At 33.1% G+C, this 21,034-nt stretch overlaps 1 protein-coding gene and 1 long non-coding RNA gene across 15 annotated transcripts in view; one reads left to right on the forward strand and one right to left on the reverse strand.

Moving 5' to 3' along the window:
* Positions 1 to 21,034, forward strand: part of msn (serine/threonine-protein kinase msn) — an 87,220-nt gene that overhangs the window by 41,559 nt on the left and 24,627 nt on the right. For 10 of the 14 annotated variants that reach the window (XM_033339709.2, XM_076618898.1, XM_033339721.2 and 7 more), the window contains exons 3-11: positions 4,483 to 4,539; positions 10,222 to 10,266; positions 10,365 to 10,647; positions 10,778 to 10,989; positions 11,100 to 11,328; positions 11,410 to 11,670; positions 11,786 to 11,967; positions 17,134 to 17,154; positions 19,865 to 20,044. In XM_033339709.2, coding sequence (XP_033195600.1) covers positions 4,483 to 4,539; positions 10,222 to 10,266; positions 10,365 to 10,647; positions 10,778 to 10,989; positions 11,100 to 11,328; positions 11,410 to 11,670; positions 11,786 to 11,967; positions 17,134 to 17,154; positions 19,865 to 20,044 — 1,470 coding nt within the window. The remainder of the gene's footprint in view (positions 1 to 4,482; positions 4,540 to 10,221; positions 10,267 to 10,364; positions 10,648 to 10,777; positions 10,990 to 11,099; positions 11,329 to 11,409; positions 11,671 to 11,785; positions 11,968 to 17,133; positions 17,155 to 19,864; positions 20,045 to 21,034) is intronic. The other 4 variants (XM_076618894.1, XM_076618899.1, XM_076618896.1 and 1 more) reach the window with 4 other exon arrangements.
* On the reverse strand, positions 4,471 to 9,714 carry LOC143302744 (uncharacterized). The gene is made up of 2 exons (XR_013058523.1): positions 9,421 to 9,714; positions 4,471 to 5,370 (listed from the first exon to the last, which is right to left on the reverse strand). It is a non-coding gene; the product is annotated as an uncharacterized LOC143302744 (long non-coding RNA).

Consider the following 21,034-nt stretch of genomic DNA (forward strand, 5'->3'; position numbering starts at 1 on the left):
CTTGTTCTCTTCGCTCATTCTTCACATTCGTATTCTATGAATACAGAATATTATATATATTATATACAGAATATTATATATATATTTTATTAATTTTTGCCCGTCGGCTACAAGATGATATTGATCTATATAGATTTCTCACACATGCTTTCATTCAACTTCGATATACACCCTATATTAGACTATTACCTATTATTTATTAAAACTTGTTCATTACGATTTAAAATTTGCTAAATCATTTTGATTTGTTAGCAAATGTAGAATATTTACGTTGTCTTCCGTTGCATTTTAAATATTTTCTCATTTTTTCTTCGCCTTCTTTCACACGGATTATTATACGAGCTGCTTTATAATACTTTTGCAATTGTTTCATTGGAAACGCATTTCATTTCGAAAAGAATACATTTACTCCAGGAACCCTTATCTTAAATTTCGCTACTTCCTCTAATGATGTAACGTTCCTTTATGATAAATTTTATAGTTTCTTTTTATCTTAATCTGCTTCGTTTTCTATTCGTCTTTCCTATGCTTCTTATAATCTTCCCTGTTATTGTATAACTTGTATAAATAATCTTTGCAATCTTTTTGTAAGATTTTTCGTTCGATAGATAGATAGATATGTTTCGTATATTTCTATATACAATAATAAATAAATAAACAAACAAACAAACAAACAGACAAATAAATAAATAAATACACACACACACGCACACGCACGCACACGCACACACACAATTTTCGTGCTTTATAAGAAATTGCAAATATTTCAAATTTATAGCAACATTATATTTTTCTCCTACTAAGAAACACACAATCGTTATGAATTATTGGATTATAATATATTAAATTTACTTTCGTCTGAGTACAACGCTGAATTTCGAAGTTCGATAGTTCCGTTTTTCTTCGTTAGTTTTATTTGTATAATATTTCTTACCTGCGATTCGTGAAGAATACAAGGCGTTCAAGGATGATTTGTCACGAGCACCGTAGCGTTATGCTACACCTCTGGATCGGTGAAGATCTGCAAAAAAAAAAAGTAGCCGCAAAATTGACTTGGTCCTTGAAGTTCCAGGCAACATTTTTTTTTCATTGCATTGTATCCTACTCATCGCGAGGATAAAAAGTGTCAGAGGAACCGTGTAATTTGCAACTCCTCCGTTCTCTTGGAAAAGAATGTTAGTTCCGAACTAAAAAAAAGTTCCATTGCTATTCCAACTCGCTTTATTTTTAAATTTTCCTGCATCTTGCAGTCAGATGCAGGAAAAATACTTTTTATAGCCTAATGTCGCTGGTAAATACCTCAGAGTCACCATTATATATCCCATGTCCTCCTGCTTTTCTTTCTTTCTTTCCTTCTTGCTGTTTAAGCAGCGCCGGACTCGCATATCTACATTCCATGCATGTTCCTACCGAAGAGTACGCATTGACTTTAGACGATGATAAAAGTGGTGAATCAGTCGATGATGGTGCTCCACCTATCTCACACTAGTCGACCGATACACCAGTTTTTGAATGAAATATTTAGATTGTGTGTCGTCTTCTAACTGCTGTCTTTTATTTTTTTTTACGGAAGAAAAAGAATTTAAAAAAATTGTTCAAAGGTAAACTATTTCACATCTGCGTTCCTGACTGATTAACGCCTTGTTCTTTTATGATGTATGAATTTCGTATAATATAGCATATGTAATAATTATGTCGATAAACGGATCTATTTGTACTTCGTCAAGTCAAACATCGAAATTTAAAAAAGTTTCACAAAGTTATTCCACATTTACAAGCTTGACGCTCGCAGTAGTCCGCAGTTATTTTATATATTTACTGATCGTGAGATATACAGTTGGGGTAATGAAAGTTCCCAGATAGATTTTCCGATATGTAAACAATTTTTAACTAATAGATACCGTTTTTAACTAATAGATAGATAATTAAATAATAGATATTATGACCGCGTGACAAATGAAGCAAACTTTCGTGACAAATAAAGATCGTTTATTGTTTTGTGACAGACATTGTTTTTTATTTATTTGTTTTCGTCATCGCGTTTGTACAAATGACATGACGACAAAATATTACCAAAGATCTACACTAAAATACATAAATCTATTTACATTATGAAATGTGTACAGAATTTTCTTATAAAGCAGTCGGAGATCGTAAATAATTTGAAAAAGTCTGCGATAGCTACGAAGCAATAAGCAATCTTCATCTATAATATTTTTTTAAATATTATTTTACACTTTTAGCTGGAATATCCGAAATCCAATATTGAAACTTGTTTCAGATATCCCAGTTAAAACATCAAGCGAAAATTTTCCCACGCAACTGTATGTGCTATTCGCTCTTCGCGCAACGATGAATTGCGGTTTTCGCGATAACCATCACGCGATTGTATCGCTTGACAGATTTCTTAGATTACGTGCAGGTTTGCATAACCATTTGTACGTTTGCTTTTCTTATTGAACCGTGGGATTTTTCACATTGTTTACTGTTCCCTCGTTCGTAAATTTATTTCCTAATTTACCGATAATTATATGTATTACATCTCCTTTGAATTCCTATCATATCGAACAATGTAGAATGGTCTCACGAACTACAGATGCACCCACGAAAAATTAATTCAATCGTTTTCGAAATTCTTAAGAGAAATAGCTATTTGAAAAACACGCAAGATATTGCGCTCTGCTATATTTTAGTGAATAATACGTGACATAGTAAGCATCTATGCACCATGACGTATTACTTTGGCGAAACTCCAATGTTTTGGGATATGGTTCGAAGCAAGTACAGTTGCTCACGAAACTACTCGAACGATTACCATAGAAAATTTGTACAACGTAAGCAGAAAGATATTCGGCTGCTTGTCGGACGGATGTTTTTTTCGATTAAGTTAGCCAGGCCTTCGACGAATACTTCCTTCCAAACTTCTGCAGTCGGAAATAGCTATCGCCTGTGATAAATATATTATGTTCGTTATACAACATTTTTTGAAATTTCATTAACACTGTTCTGAGACGCGATTATCGCAATCGTACGGGTAAGATATAAAGTCAGTCCGAAAATGTATTAAAAATGATTAGACATTTATTACAGATCATCCACTTAGTAAGAAATTAGTATACAGTATAAATGGTGGTCTTAAACGTATAATTAATGCTAAAATCGGTCTCACTAAATGTTCTTACATATTAATATAGCAAATGATCGGTTTAAAATACTTGGGTGATCTTTGTGGTGTGTATGCTTGGGTTAAATATCTTGTATCTGTTATACACATATTCAAAGTCGTTTCAAAGTTTATCAATATATTCATGACAGTCGTGTGTCATTAAATTGCTGAAATGCTAATGAAATTTCAAGATATTCCCTACATTCGACATGATATAGCGATGAAAAGTTTCTGTAAGTGTTCAAATACTTTCGCAAGCCTCTGTATCTTTAGTTAGATGTTAATTACCGGGCTATAAAGAAGATATAACGCCGAAGCTTGGAATTTGGAACATCGATGGATATGTAAAAAAAAAAAAAGAAGAGAAAGAAAAAGAAAAAAAATAATTGAGGAAATGGTCGATTTGGCGAAGAACGTTCGTGAAAAAAACAAACTATTCAAGTATTGTAAGAAATATTTACCTGTTGTAAGGTGCCTGAATTTTTTATGAGTTTAGATTTACAAACTTTTCTGACTTTGTGTTAAACAAAGTTCAGACCGGCTTTTGACTATATCACATCCTTGATTCATCGATGATATTTCAAAAACTATTCGCGTGAATTAAGGTGCAGGTAATAATCACCTTATTCGTTATATATATCGTGTTATCACTTTCTAATCACGGAGATTAGATCCTTCTTGAGCTCTCCTTGTAAGTCTTGAATTAGCCACGCTGGTCCACGACTGTCGCGTAACCAATTACCTGGTAAATTAATACTGAAACGACTGTTTCAGGATAGAGTTTTGAGTCCTGAAGGTGCCGCGACGGTTTAATTTATTATGTAGGATGAACTTTATGCTACCGAAACGATGTCCTGGATAATTCAATTTGGCGAGACGATGCTTTTTGAAGGTCGATTTCTCCATTACACGAATATCAAGTCGATTTTCTAATAACAAACGATAGAACTCTGTCAGAATTTTGAACGATTCTTGAAGGACGAAACGACTGTTTTATCGTTCGATGTGATTTAGTTGACGATTGGACTGATTCTTTCGACAATTGAAATGATTCTTTCTCGTGATGATCGGAGCGATTCTTGTAATAATTGAAAAGATTCTGCCTGATGATTCGCGCGATTTTTACTTGCCATTATATTAAAATGATTAAACTATTAATTATTAAAATTAAGTAATATCAATTTATTTTAGTCATTTAAGTAAAGAAAAAGCAGATATTAATTTTGTATCTTTTGTTGACTGGTAGTGTATTTTTGATTATTTAACATTAGTTTTATTTAAATACAATACTAATAACTTGATTTTTTATTTTGCAGGGCCGACATACCAAAACTGGACAATTGGCAGCCATCAAAGTTATGGACGTTACAGAAGTAAGTAACTGTCTTTAAAACATACTATTTTTGTCTCATAACAATGCTTCCCTTTACGAGACACACGATAGTCTACTATAGCACGATTTAACACAAATAATATAAAACACTAAATAAGAAACTAGTTAACATTCTTCTAACATGACCAAACTTTAACCTTCTATACTTCTACTTTTCTTCTCGGATCGTCTGTTTTTCTTTTATTTTCCTCTACTTTCCGATTTTCAGTACCCATTTCATTCCTTTGCTTTCTTCCGCTATAATTTCTTCTTTCGTTATATTCATCGCTTCAGACTTTTTACATTTCCTCCATATATGTTGCCATGATTCTTTTTTCTCCTCGCATAATCTACACATTTTTCGATTCACTTCCACCCAGTATCTACTTCCTTCCCATTCATTTCCACGTCTAAAATCTCGCTATTGTTTTCAGCTTTGTGACTTTTCCCTTCTCTTCTCGCTATTTTGCTCCACCTTTGTTTTCCACTTGTTGTATTGTTTCAACGATCTTGATCTCTCTATTTTCTTCCTCATTTCCTCTATCTTTTTCTTTCCGTATTTCCTTATTCACTTTTCTATGACGTTAATACCAACGGTCGTCCTTTGCTTCGCCCATTGATCAGCTTCTTCTTGCTCATAGAATTCCTGCATTTTTCCCTCCATTTCGTTTTCCCCTATTCCTGGCTGTTTATTTCTCCTCTACATTCTTTCGGTATTTCATTTTTCGTGGTCGTTTTCATTTTCTCCCAGAATTCTAGAGGTCTGCCTCCAGTTTCTTCATTTATTTGCTCTATTTTGGCCTCCTCTTTGACTATATACCCCGGTGTGCATCTAAAATGTTATAATAATAATAATAATAATAATTACAATCGTAACGATTTTATTGTTATGATAACAATAATTATATTAAAAATGAAAAAGAATGTCTAATGATATTTCCTATGTTGTCCATAGCATCCGTACGCTTACACAAAACTTTTACGCCGCGTTTTATAGAAGAAACATTTTAATGTTTCATTAGCGTTATAATGAAATACGCGACTCTCATGATTATATTGGTAAAATTTGAAGCCAATCTGAAAATATATATACAAGTTGCAAGATACCTACCGTAAACTCATAGTTAGTAAAAAATTAATGTACGATATGAATAGTGACTTTAAGTATATAAAGCGTTCAAGATGATCTATGAAGATAAGCGTCGTTGAATATTGCGATTTATTAATATTGCGAATAATTGCCTGTTTAAGTAGCTTTTTGATTTGTGTAAAATATTTTGCAACTTTTTGTATACATTTTCAGAATTGCTTAGAATTTTGCCAATGTAACCATGATAGTTGCGCGTCATTTTAGTGCTAATGAAATTTCAAAATGTTTCGCATAACAGGTACTGTGATTATAAAATATATGCACGCGAACGAATACTTTCGGCAGCCACCGATTTAGCTATAAAATTTCCCACTGTTAACTACGTGTATCGGTAACTAGCAACAGTCTCTCAGTGACTAAATTCTTCGACGTGTATAGTTCACAAGAATGCATACACGACAAATGCATTCTTTACAAATTTTCCGAGGAGAAGAATGCACGAATATTGCGAAACAGTTTGGAATAAAACTTCGTACAACAATAACAAGACGCATCTCTCAAATATTTTTGAGAAATTCAGCTCCAGGGCTAGCTTTGATCTCCACTTATCGAACTGTCTGAATATCTTAAAACAAGGAACATCCATTTCAATTTTAATCAGACAACCTAATTAGACAAGGGGAAGCGATTAAGAAACGTGCGGTTAAAATAAGGGATCGAGTGAGATAGTAGAAGTTATCGTTCAAATAAAAATTTATTCCAATAAACAACACTAACGTAACTTGAGCATTGATGGCGTGTTTAGATTTGTTACATTGTCTTATTGTCTCGTGTTTAGATCAGGCTGTACACGATTACTGTAGCTTATATGCTTTGATAATTACTGTTAATTCTCAAGTTAAGAAAGACTAGGCGCGTTAAAAAAACCACTGTTAAAGTTATGAATATAATAAATATAAACCAGGAGAGACTAATTTAAGAATAAAATGAAAGATATTAAAGTTATATTTTCGTCAGAAAAATAACATTTTTTTTATAAGAAATTCGTTTTTAAAAGTTATTTTTTAAATTGTAAGTATCTAGTTTAAATGATTGTATTAAACTGATGTCTGCTGTTTCTAGACTCGGGGGAAAGTATTTCTAAAAAATTGCATCATTGATTAGGTATATCTTACCAGACCATTTGTAAAACTCAGGCGCTATGGTATAATACAGAATGATTATGCTGGTAGGTCTTAAGGCTATTTTTATTTTTTTAAGCAATAGTAAGGTAATAATATAATAAAATAAGGTAATTTTTTTTAGCAATTTTTAAAAAATTATGTTCTCGTTTAATTACAATACCATGAAGTTCATAATATAGATTGTTCAATTCGTATTGACTTTAACTATCGTTCCACGATGATAAAAATATCTATCCTCATTAAGTAGAATTCAGTAACCTTGAAATTCCAGGAAAAAAATTTTCCTCTGAAACTTCTGCTTATCATAAAAGATAAGCGAGATATTTAAAACGCCGAAGTTACGCGGGAAAAGTTGTACGTATAGTCAACCACATAAGTATCCATTAGGATGCTCATCAAATTTTCTTTCAAAAACATTTCTTTTTTTTACCGTAATTTCTAAAAATACGACACTTGGTGAGAAAATGATATCTGGGAAACTTCCAGAGTGATCGAGTAAAAGGAGCCTGTGCCGCATTTATTTAAAGTTTTGCAATTTTTGTAATTTCACGTTAATTCCGGATTACTCCTTAATTACTCTTGTCGTTTAATTCTAGAAACATGGTACGCAACGATTATAAAGAAAACTGTCAAGGCCGTAGCTGTAGATATCTATCTAAGAATTACGATGTAGGTTTGTGTACTGATAGATTTTTTAAAACTTATCATATATATTATGATCATTAAATGCGTTATACATGAAGTACATTTTATTGTTATCATTCGTGCGATAAGCGAATATCGTACCGAATACAACTTGTAATGCTCTGTCAAAACGCATTGTAGATAAAGTGTTAATTGAATTGTATTTGTATAAAGGAACTCTAACATCCTATCAATATCATGATTTGTTGAGTGAATTGTATCCACGATTGATAAAAAATTAAAGATAATTTAACACGTATTTTTGTTTAGGATAGTTAATTAATTTCTTAATAAATTGAATATCTAATAAATTAATCTAATTGTATAATCTAAATAAATTAATTAATTGATAAATTTAAAAAATAAATACAATTGCGTAACTATATATATGCTTAATCTTATTGATTATTAAATGTTTGCTTAGTATGGCTTCCGGCTTACATCATATTTACAATGTTTACTATATATGACACATCGGTCTTCTTCGGGTTTACGTAGTTGACAGTTTAGTCATCGAATAATATTAGGTTGTCCGAGAAGTTTCTTTCGTTTCATAAGGTGATAATAGATGAACAACAATTTCTGTTTTATATTATTTTATTGAATTAAGTATGATCCATTTCGTTCTGGTTCTATTATTATGTTCGTGCATAATTCAATAAACTAATAAAAAACAAAAAGCATTGTGCGTCTATAAAACGAAAGAAACATTTCGGACAACTTAATATCTCATGACTAACTCTTTCGCTACGAACAGTGCCTATAGACGCTCAGTCAGAGTATCTTTCTCCGAGCATCGTGCGATCCGCGCGACTGATCTGCCACTGTCACACCGACTGCTCAGAGAGCAATTCGCTTCTGAGCGCTGCGCAGCGAAAGGGCTAGACTGCAAGTTTTGATGCATTCATGCGAAATTTGAAAATGTAAAACTACAGAAATCATACGCATCATACGAAAAATATATAAAATATCCAAAGTACAGTGCTTTCGATAACGCTGTGCGAGTAAAATAATTTTACTATTTCAATCATATTCTGACAAATATAAATTTGCATAGAGATCTACAGTCCAGTGGTGACATTAGAATTTTTCTCTCTGTTTTTAAATAACTTTTAATTAATCAAATAAATCATCTAATGAAATGATACGATGATATAAACATTCAGCTAGTTCTTTAATGCGCTAAGACACATATTTTAAAAATGTAACGCTATTTATTCGCTTCTACCTTTATTAAGAAATAAAGCAGCGAAATAAAAATAAGACAATATATTAGAAAAATTACGAACACCTGTTGTATCTATATAAAATCATAAAAATAATAAGTAACATAATATTATATCGATATAGTAACTATAAATAATATCATGTTATCTTCTTAGCGTTGAAAAAATTAATGGTTTGCAATCTCTAATATATACATAAATACATTCATGATAATTGTATTAATATGTAAATATAAATAATTTTCTTACAGAATGCGTTTTTAGTTTCTTTGATAGGCTAGAAAGAAATACACAAAATTCGGTTAGTATATGTAGGCTTTCGTGATTGACGATGTGCGACTCCTACTTTAGTGTCACAATTAATTTCAATAATTTCCTGCAAACTATAGAACACTTTTTCCACATTATACTTAATTGCTTATAAAATTGTGACGCGATTTGAATATAATTTTTAATATTGAATTGAAATAACATTAAATGATAGAAACACGTTTCTCAATTAAACAATATAATTACAAGTAATACACGTATGTATTTTCAAACGAAATTTTCAAACGACGTCCTTCCCACGTATTTGCAAGCGAAGAATTACATTATATCTATTTTTGGAATACTTGTTTGGTCAGCATTCTATGTACTTTGTAAAATGTTCAATCAACAAATGAATATATTATTTTTATTTATACCGTTAAACTTACTTATCTTCCAGACAATAATCAATAGTATTCAACTTAGAGGTATTTCTCATAATATCTTGATAGCCATCAATGTTCCAACAAACAGTTCAGAGGATCTCGTTTTAGTCAGAAGATATTCGTTTATAACGTTCGTAACTTTCTTAACACTTTACCGACTGATAGCCGAATCGGCTTTTTGTCGCCGACGCTTACCGATCGATAGCCGAATCGGCTTTTTGTCGCCGACGCTTACCGACCGATAGCCGAATCGGCTTTTTGTTACCGACGCTTACCGACCGATAGCCTATTAATCGGCTTTTTGTCCTCGACAATCTTTTTCATTATTTGAGCAGTAATTTGTTATTACTAGTACTAAGGTACCTTGCTCAGTTGTGTCCGTTGCGTTGCTTTGTAAGCTCCCACAGTTTTATGCCAATTTGAAAAACTTACCGTTCGCGATGAACGAAAAGAATGGTATTGTAGAGTCTAAACCGAAACAGAGCCGGCGCCAGGGAGAATCTGCGCCTGAGCTGCCGGTCGGACGTGCGCATGCTGTTGAACCGCTAGCGGTCAGTAAAGTGTTAACATAAATATTGCCGAGCATAACAATATAAGTAGAAGTATTCTTATACTGTATCTTATATTATATTTGAAGAGTTTTTTCATATCGAAATAATTATTTAAAATGAGTCAACTATCAACTATCAAGTATCGAGAAGACGTCTCGAAGATATGTGATAACTATGGTTCTCAGATATCATGAAAATTAATTGCAAATTATACGTGTTACAAGTAAGTAATTTCCGTTATTATCTGTTTCAGGACGAAGAGGAAGAAATCAAATTAGAAATAAATGTATTAAAAAGGGTGAGTATACCAGTGTCGTAAAGAATATGAATATTTCCTTGCAAAATGGATTCAAAGAGGACGAGATCACATTATTTGCCTTCTGTCGCGTGTTGCAGTATTCGAATCACAGAAATATAGCAACGTATTACGGTGCCTTCGTGAAGAAGTCATCACCTGGAAAGGATGATCAATTGTGGTTGGTTATGGAGTACTGTGGAGCTGGCTCCGTTACAGACCTTGTCAAGTCAACTAAAGGTCAGAGTTTAAAGGAGGAATGGATTGCTTATATATCACGGGAAATATTGAGAGGGCTTAGTTATCTTCACAGCAATAAGGTTATACACAGGGACATCAAAGGACAAAATGTTTTGTTAACCGATAATGCTGAAGTTAAGCTTGGTATGTTCCTCGACCATCTATATCTTAACTAAAGTATATAGTACTTGGACGATATTTCAACTCTATACAGCGTCGTTCGTTGCTAAATCGTTTGAATGATTAAATAACCGTTTATCCCGTTATGCCGTAGTTGATTTTGGCGTTAGCGCACAATTAGATCGGACAATAGGTAGAAGAAATACATTTATTGGAACGCCATATTGGATGGCTCCAGAAGTAATAGCCTGTGATGAAAATCCTGATGCTACATACGATAACAGAAGCGATCTTTGGTCATTGGGAATTACTGCTTTAGAAATGGCCGAATCACAACCTCCGCTTTGTGATCTTCATCCGATGCGAGTAAGTATTTCTAACGGCTGTGAATCTCCTTCACTGTTCTTCTACATTACTACTCTGTTTTAAAAAGGGTGAAATTTAATTTTATTGATTATGCTTAATTCACACAAAAGGCTTTATTTCTGATCCCACGTAATCCACCACCAAGACTCAAATCGAAAAAGTGGGCGAAGAAATTCCACGGTTTTATTGAAACGGTTTTAGTAAAGGATTATCATCAACGGCCGTATACAGAGCAGCTCCTTAAGCATCCGTTTATTCGGGACCAACCAACCGAGAGACAAGTTAGGATACAACTTAAAGATCATATTGACCGCTGTAAAAAGCGTAAACAGGAGAAAGGTATGAAAGACACGCCGAAGCGATTCGTCAACGATAATTTGTTTAATCGCTCTAACCCGTTATCTGTAATTTGTCACACAGAAAGAGACGATTACCGATATAGCGGTAGTGAAAATGAAGAAGACGAACCGGCATTAGCTGGTGAAGCGTCATCCATTGTTCAAGCACCTGGTGGTGATACTTTGCGTAGAAATTTCCAACAAATTCAGGAAGGTAGGACTCTAACCCAAGAAGTAAATCCACAACCACCCGCTGCTAAAGAAAAACCGAGTAGCAGAACTCAAAGAGATATACCAGAACCAGGGCCACCTGCACGTCCTGCTATACCACACAGATTAATCGGTGCGTTTGATAGTATACCGCTAATTATCTTCTACGTTTTTATGTAAAATTTCTATCCATTGTCACACCGAATGAACTTTTTTAAATGTTACGTAATTACTTTTGCACTGTATAGTAGTTCCAGACCCCCAACCACCATCTCGGCCATTACCTCCAACACCCAGAGATGATCCACGGCAACCTCATAAGGTTTCAACACCGCCATCCAATCATCAACCTTTAATTGGCGGGGCTGGTAGTGGAGGTTCTGGTGGGCAAGCTGCATCGCAAAGAAACAGTCATGTGTTTAAGCCTATGGTAAGTCTTTTCAATTTTTTGTTTTCGCAATTATCTTTTCTTGTATCTTATAACTTCTCCTCCGACACTTATTTTATGTCAATAACAAAATAATAAATAAACTGAGTTATTTAACATTGGTATCTTATACGTCTGACCGATTATGTCAGGTTTATTTAGATTTAGATTCGAAGAGGAAAAGTATTGATAATAATATCGATCAGGGCACAGCTCACCGATTTCGATGATTTTCAAATGCGTTACCAACGTCGATATTCTGAGCAATTTCACTTGTACGTTATGCGTATAACCGCCGTCCAGTTGTAATTTCCGGAACGTTCATAAAGATATTTTGCCCTGATCGTTATAATTACTAAGATATTCATTATAAAAAGACGAATATCACGGCAAAGAGATTTTTCCACGCGATTAATATTTTCCAATATTTGCAAGATTTTTGGCGTTTCTTGTTTGATATATGTATATGTATATGTGTTAGTAATAATCCATAGTGAAAAGAATCTACATAGGCAGGTACATGGAAGTATCCAAACGCTTACCTTTGCAACTTTCGACAAGTCACATACATATGTGGGGCAGTCCTCCTTTGGCAACCGAAACAAACATGAACGTTGATATGCAAGTTATAAACAATTGAATTTCGGGTTAGAAATCTCTGTACACAGGCAATTCGCAACGTTAACACGCACGCGCGCACACACGCACGCACTTGTACTTATATTTTATAGAACAGAAATTTTTTAATGTACTCTCAACTTTCTTTTTGTTCAACGACGTTTTACAAGTTGTAACAGATTTTGCTATATTCGGCATTGTAAGTTAATACGACATATTATTTAAAATCGCAAATGAATCGTTTCTTGGGACTGAGATTAAATAGGAGATTTTCGATTAAACGCAGTGAACGTATTTTCCAAATTCATATATTTCCTATCACTTCCGAGGTTTCTCCAAGGAAAACGATATCAACAATCATCGTGTATGACTCAATTTGAATTACATTGGAAATTGTGCAAGTTTCAATACCAACGAACTTTTATCTCTGTTTCACTTATGCTTAATGTTTCTTACTTTGAGAGCAACGAATCGAAACAACGGAAACATCATGTTCACACTTCAATCACGCATTCATACTGTATATGTATATTCACCAAAAATGTACTGTTATAATTGTCCTCTCCGTGACATAGATGACGTATAAATGTCCACATAGTACTGCAAGGATAAAAATCAGAATAAAATTATTTTATAAACATATGAACGCATGCTAGTACTAAATAATTTTAGTTTCAGTCGCAATTTATCAACCGAAGGAAAAATATCGTGTTATCATCGATGCGTTCGCGTTTTATGTTCGTGTTAAATATCGATATCTTACTGACAGTCCTTTTTTCCCCCTCGGATACTTGAATTTCTGGGACACTTATCTGGACGAGGCCCGGTCTTAAAAGTGAGAAATATGAGCTATGAGTAAGATAAAGAGAAATGTTCGTCAACTGATTCACTGATACTAGCATATACCTAAAATAAAATTATTTATCTTTTTCCTTTTTGATACACGTGCATGCTTGTATTTACCAGAAATTCTAGCAATAAATGTAAAAATTTCAGTATCGTTAGCTTCCATATCGTAAAAATGGAGAAAACAAATTTTTCGGATTTTCTTCTATATACGATCATTATTACTCGACATTTATCATGTATCACGTTACAGGAAAAACACAAATAACAAAAGTTATAATCAACAACGATATAAATATATGTATGATTCAGCTATTTAGGTAGTGCTTTGCGAAAAGTTTTGTCAGTAGAGTATCAACATTTTTTTGCAATTAATAATTTCAATTAGGTGTAGTTTCTTTATAGTATTTTCGATCGAATAAAAGCTCGATCCTTAACATCTAAGATATTTTACATCCTTAATACCTCGATATCATCGATGATATTTTATCGCAATAAAAATACAAAAAAAAAAAATAAATAAATAGAAAGCTTGATCGCAACCATGGTTTATAAACCATGCAACCATCTCACTTTGTCAATGCAGTTTCGATAACATTGCTGTATACTCACAGTACATCATTAGGTACGTAATTTAAATCGTCTATATCTTTAAGCGTATCAAGTAATTACATCTGACATTCTATACATATCGTTAAGAATCTTTATCCTTATTTTATAAAAACTCGTTAAATTCAAAATTTTCTCTTATTGACATCAATTGAGTTTATTGCTCGTTATATCTGATGCGAAGATTCATCGTAAATATTGTTTATACGCATTCAAAAATACTTTCGTGACTCGCTATGGATCTGTGGTTATAATAAATTTACTCTAAACAAATGTAGATATGTAATGGTGAATTTTCCAATTTTACGGATATGATTTAGAATCTACGTACTTCTCTTGCATTTCCTTCTGTAGATGTGTCATTGTTTTAAATACTTTTGTCCGACGTACATGTTTGATTGCGTTAAAAGTTGCAAATGTAAGTTCGAATATTTTCATGTGGCTTTGTGTCTGTTGATTGGATAATAAATTTGTTGCGTTCTAAACATGGAAACATTGTTTCCATAAAATAGATTACTTTTCAGAAAGATCGCTTGATCTGTTCAAAATTGTTTTATTTCGATAATACAACAATAAAAACATTGCTTTGTTTATCAGAGAAAAATACAGACGACCTTAAAACATTGGAAAATATGATCACGCGACAAAAATTTGTTTGTCATAATATTTTTTCTTTTATAGCAAATATCTTTTCCTTGGACATTTTCTGGTATCATTAAAACTGATGAAGAAATGCCAAGTTCTAACGTTAGATGACTCAGCATACACATGTTATATATAGATAGATATAGTCTACAAACTACTCCAATTTATAAAGATTGTAGAAAAGCACATGCTATTTTTATCCTACTTTGCTTTCTTGCTGCCTTTCATCAACTTAATGTATTTTATGTATCATATATTTTGTTACGTATATATATACAGTTTGTTCAATTTAAATGGAAACGGTTAAATATCTCGCAGAGTGTGCAAGATACAGGAACGTACGTTCTAAACAACAGCTGTAAAATATCAGACGTTTAATCTTGCAAAGACCTCGAAAATTCTTGAGAATAGCATGATTAATATTTCAAATGGAAACCAGTATTCAAGCATATTTTCGAGATGGTAACGTTCAAAGGTAATACGTGGTTGATTATGTAATATCATTGTAACATTAATAACACATACGTGATAATAAATCGGAAATAAAATATAAGAGTTTTTTAAAATAGGGCTTCATTTCTGAGAAAATAATCGTTCCAATTTCGAAAATCTGGTAGATATTCGTGTATTTAACTTCGATAAGTCAAAATCGATAATTCTGATTCGATTGATTCTTCATATTGATAACAAATCAGTAAGATGATAAGTAAGAACGAGATTAGGTATAACATGTATGCTCAGGAATAAATTTACGTACATGCAAGTGTTATTATTAGACTACGGATGTTATGTGTTTATGAAAAATTTACAGAACATGTACACATAACGTAAAAAATATATGCTTAATATCCGAAATATAGCACACGTTATAATATCTAGTAGATGAAAAAAGTCTCTATTCAAGTTGACATTTTTTTAATTGCGATGATAAAGATATAAATTTGCATAAATACCCTCACTCTAATTATGATGTTTGAAAAGTCAAATCTCGTATAAGTAATACTTGAACTTCGAGAGATTAGAAATTACGTACATGCAACAGATATGCTCATATTTGAATTTTATTCGAATTCTGTATGAAAGTAAAAAGTTATCGCAAGCTTCTGTTAAATTATTTATGAAAGGGTATTTTGAACCTAATCGTCAAGTTTCGATTATATTTGGAACTATGTACTTATTTACTATTAGATTTGAGTTTACAAAAATGTATTCCTTTTCTCTCCGTTTTCTTTACCAAAGTAGTTACGAGATGCTTGAAACTTTCCAGGAAAGCTCGATTCTGTTTGCGATGCTCTTAATACCACCTCTAATAATAAATAGTTAAATGTGTTGTAAATATAAACAGTTATGTGAAAACAGTTATATGCTAATCAACTCATTGCGCCGTAGTTTTTATTATTACGCGGCAGAATTACGTCCTGTTCGATAGTATCCACATCTTATATGCAATACTTTTCAAGACATAAGCTACGCCATCGTTCACAAGTATCTGGACGTTTTGGTCGATTTGTACTAACGGTACGTGAATTTTACCAAATTGTATAAATTAACGATGAATTAATATCGTCAGAATCGTCAGAAATTTATATCGGGTATTAAAAAATAAAACGACGATTTATTTCACTGTATATACTAATATATACATTTTTATATATACATTAGGTGGTAATGACAAAATCCGCAATAACTTAATTGCCTACCCAGTATAACGTACTATTATACGTAACTAGAGTGATTACGAAGAATCAATTTATCGGAATTTGATGAAAGCTTGTTGTAGCTTATTGAAAGTAAGCAAGCGTCGGTATACTTTTGAGCGATAATGTACAAAGTCCGGACGAGCAACCTTGCGATCTACAATGTCAAGTAATATTAACGCCGACAGCGTACAACGTTTAAAAACTAATATCTTGGGAACAGTCTGTACAAAAGATACGGATGGTTATTATTTTGAAAATACTTGTGAAAGGTATGATAGTATGCAATAAAAGATATTGGTTTCTCTCGGAACATTTGATTGTGATTTTCCTCAGAACTTTCATGGCCATCTATAACTTTTGCCTGAAATACTCTTCCGCATCTTCCATATCATTTGAGATATTTAATTGGTTTCCATCTAAATCAGACTATATTGTATATATATATATATATATCTTTATATCTTTCTTTTGCTACATACTCATAAACAGATACATATTTTAATCAGTAGCACGTAGACTTTCCTTCTATTTTGCTATTAAGTCGTTGGCGTGCACGCAAATATAATTGCACAATTATTTCCTAGGGCGCGTATACTTGATTGCATTCATGAACGCGACACGTGCACACATATGTTACACGCCTATAAACGCGCACATAGATATATCCACATAAACACATGCGCGCGCTTCTTACACGCAGATTTGAAATTATTCGGTTTTTGTTTTTTTTCCATGTTCACACGTACCGTAGCTGCCTCCAAGGAAGCCAGAGGTAAGAACACGTACACTTATTTTCCTCTTTACATTCCCATTTTTACATTTATACATACAGTTACACGTATTCTTATCTCTACGCGTAACATTTTTAATTGTTTATACATGCAGTCTATAAAACAGGTTACACGCGCTATGACGTAGTCTTGGTATTACTATATAATTTGCTTGGTTTATTTTTATACATACGAAGTTTCAACAACACTTCTGAATTTTATCTTTAGCAAATGTGTACTATTTACCGCTATCGTGCTTAGTCCCCATTACTTAGACGATATAACGTTCTTGAATGCTTCAGACAAGCTCCCTGAATGTATGCTTTCACGGAGATCGATTACACACTGCTTAAACGCATTAAGTGCAATTCATGGTTGTGTTTGTAATTGTTGATATTTTAAGAAATATATCTTTAACATTTTTATCAACGTACGAGATATTTCATTAAACCGACATTAAAACTATATACAATTTGCTATTATTATGGACACATATCGGAACAAGAACTAACAATTACGATTGAGACTATCTTATCCCTGTTGGCATTCTTTCTTTTTCATATGTATATGTGTTGTGTTCCGGCGAAGAAAAACAAATTCAGAAGTAACATAATAATTATTTAATGTCACCATTTAATGTACTACTGTCATAATGTTAGTTATCAGGGAAACGAACAAGTTTATCATTGCCATTTTCGGTTTATGTTATAATTTAATTTAATCATGGTTTGATAATAATTGAACGCTGTTAAAGAAAGAAGTAACAAATTATCACAATTTTATTGTTTTTTATTCCTCGCGATAGATACGTTGCATTAATTATTTTTTCATTTGCGTTCTTTAAGTACGTTCTTAACATAATAGACCGATAAAAGTGTAAGATAAATTAGTATGATTTATAAACACTTTTGGAAAGTTTTCTCATATAGGTAACTATAAGTATTGAAGAAGATAATCAATGGGAGGTCAGATAAAGTTATCTGTAAAGTATGGTCATAAACTTCGATTATTTATACACAATTTTGCCACACGTAAACGATCTACTTATCTATTTTCCTTAATTTAGATTTGTAACAGACAAGACCAATAATATACATATTGTTGTTTGTAGCTGTGTTTCTTTTAAAGACAATTTTACTAGAAAAAAGCGTTATCTATTTCTAATTGATTCCGTACTTATTTAAAAAAAGGGGAAAAAATAGAACAAGGTTGAAATAGTACAGCTTTCGATGCAAGTCTAGAATTTTTTTCGATGAAGTATTCTCGTAATTGATTTTCTACCGATATCATGTTTTTGCTCAAATTATCGTCTATTCATATTCGATTCACGAGGTACTATAGCTATAATGCAAATTATATTTTTTTAGCGTGTTTGTGTCCTTTGATCGTCTACGCTACTGTGTTTAATTTAAAACAGTTTAATTTGTTTTACGTGTGCACAACAAAATGCGTAAAATGTAACTCGAATGTGAGTTAGGATTATCCATCATTGTATTAACGTATCATTTATAACATATTGGTTTTTTCTTTTTATTAAAAATAAGGGTCATATCAGTAGTTTCTTATACAGTATAATAATATAATCGTTTTCTAATTTTCATTAAAGATACCGGAGAAGGAACAATCCATTCATTTTCATGATCCACCAATGTATCTGTTCGATAATCGTTCACAATGACGCGTATCGCTATAATCACAGGCATTACGTATTAATCCATGATCCAGTAATTATTCGAGATCATTAGGAAATATTAGTATAAATATGTATATGTACTTTGAGATCATTGCATTATTGTTAATTGAATCTATCATTTTGATATAAAAGATAGTATCATATACAGGGTGGCTAATCGTAATCTATAAACGCAATTACCTATACACGATACGTTAAATGTTAACACTTTACCGACCGATAGTCTATTAATCGGCTTCTTGTCCTCGACAATCTTTCTCATTATTTGAGTAGTAATTTGTTATTTAGTACTATGGTACCTTGCTCAGTTGCGTCAGTTACGTTGCTTTGTAAGCTTCCACAGTTTTATACCAATTTGAAAAACTTACCGTTCTCGATAAACGAAAATAATGGTATTGGGGAGTCTAAACAGAAACAGAACTGGCGCCAGGGAGAATCTGCGCCTGAGATGCCAGTTGGACGTGCGTATGCTGTTGAACCGCTAGCGGTCGGTAAAGTGTTAAGGAATATTTTATTAGGAAAAAAACATGGCGATTGTCATTATTCGAACTAGTTTCTTTCGTACATGTAGCGAAGTCGTTTATTAAAAATTCCTTGTACACAACGTACAATTTACTTTATGTAGCGTTTATCTGAATTTTCGCAAAGTAGCGTGTTTCAATTAATTCTCTTTCGAATTAGAATTAAACATAACATTACGAACCAGCAGATCTAGATTATATGGATAATAATTAATGACTAACTTTGGACCCGAATTATTGTTTCTTACCAATCATAAAAAAAAATCGGTAATCTATCCACGAATTTCATCGTCATCTCAAATCATTCAATTCGATTTATGACAAACAATTTGCACTGTACTACAGAGAGTGTAACAGTTTCACATAAGAGTAGCTTGCATCTTTTGTACCATTGTTAATTGCTTCGTCTGGCTGGTTGGTGGCGGCTTTTAAACAATTTTTGGAGGTGTCTCGGAACAGTGACTAACGGGGCTGTGCGTGTGTGTGTGTGGGTGGTAGGACTTGGACATGCTGGCCGCTCAACTCAACGAGCTTGGTGTGTCACAGGGCCCAGAGGCCCCGCCAAGGCCGAACAGGCAGCATAAGGCTGCGTCATCAACATCCAACTCCGGTCAGCCTGCAAGCAGCAATGATCAAAACAATAAACAAATGCCACAGTCTTCCAGTATACTCGATCAAGTAAGTATTACTGCGATATACACTATCCTGCGTAAGTATTAGGGTCCTTCTAGATTATTGCAAATATATAAAATACACTTTAACACGTTGACGCTGGCGTGCACCATCGGCGGGCCACACGCGTGTTTCCCGTGAGATGGTGTATCTCTATCTATCGATGACACTATCGATGGGTCACTCGAGTTTGTTCCGTGGGGCAGTGTGCATCGCGATGGATCACACATGTATTTCACAAAATAGGTAGTACAAAATAGGTTTATATTATTTTATCTCAACATTATAACACACTTGTAATTTTTGGAAGTAGCTAGCATACATACTGGCTTTTTGTCAGTCCATTTTAAAAATTTAACGTAACCTAACACTATTTTCGTCGTGCATGTTCCTCACGCGCGCTAACGTTCTCCGACGAACACGCATGACTATTTTTTTTCCTGTACGGAATTGAAAATTTTTTTGATTCGCGCTATGAACGTTTCTTATAGAAAAATGTTCACAGAATTGCGTGTGATGGTCAGAATTCGCGCCAGACCTCTACTTTTTGAGAAAAATCGAAAAGAGTACCAAATTAGAACCAAAGCTGGCCCCGTCAGTTTTACTTAATATTTATAGATATATGAAAATTGATATTGCCAAACTATCGTATATCAATGTATTAGTTGAAGTCCACGGAATTCATTGAATCCAACAGGAATCGTATAGCTTTTGTAATTTTACTATAAATTGAGCTCAAAGTTGAAAAATTGCGGTCGTGTCGAACAGTCTAATCTGACGCTGCGTTTCCCCACGAAACAGACCGTGCATTTGGGCACCACAGAGAAAGCCATGAATATCGGCGCCGGCGTCAACGTGTTAAATAACGCTGTGTAATCTAATTTTCACCTCTGATCTTATCTCACTTAGCTGTATACTCGGTTAGTAGGTACCGATGAAAATAATAATTGACATCAGTAAGCATAAATAAAAAAGCAACATGCATGTTTAGTGACT

The sequence above is a fragment of the Bombus vancouverensis genome, chromosome 5 (assembly GCF_051014615.1).
Source record: "Bombus vancouverensis nearcticus chromosome 5, iyBomVanc1_principal, whole genome shotgun sequence".
NCBI lineage: Eukaryota > Metazoa > Arthropoda > Insecta > Hymenoptera > Apidae > Bombus > Bombus vancouverensis.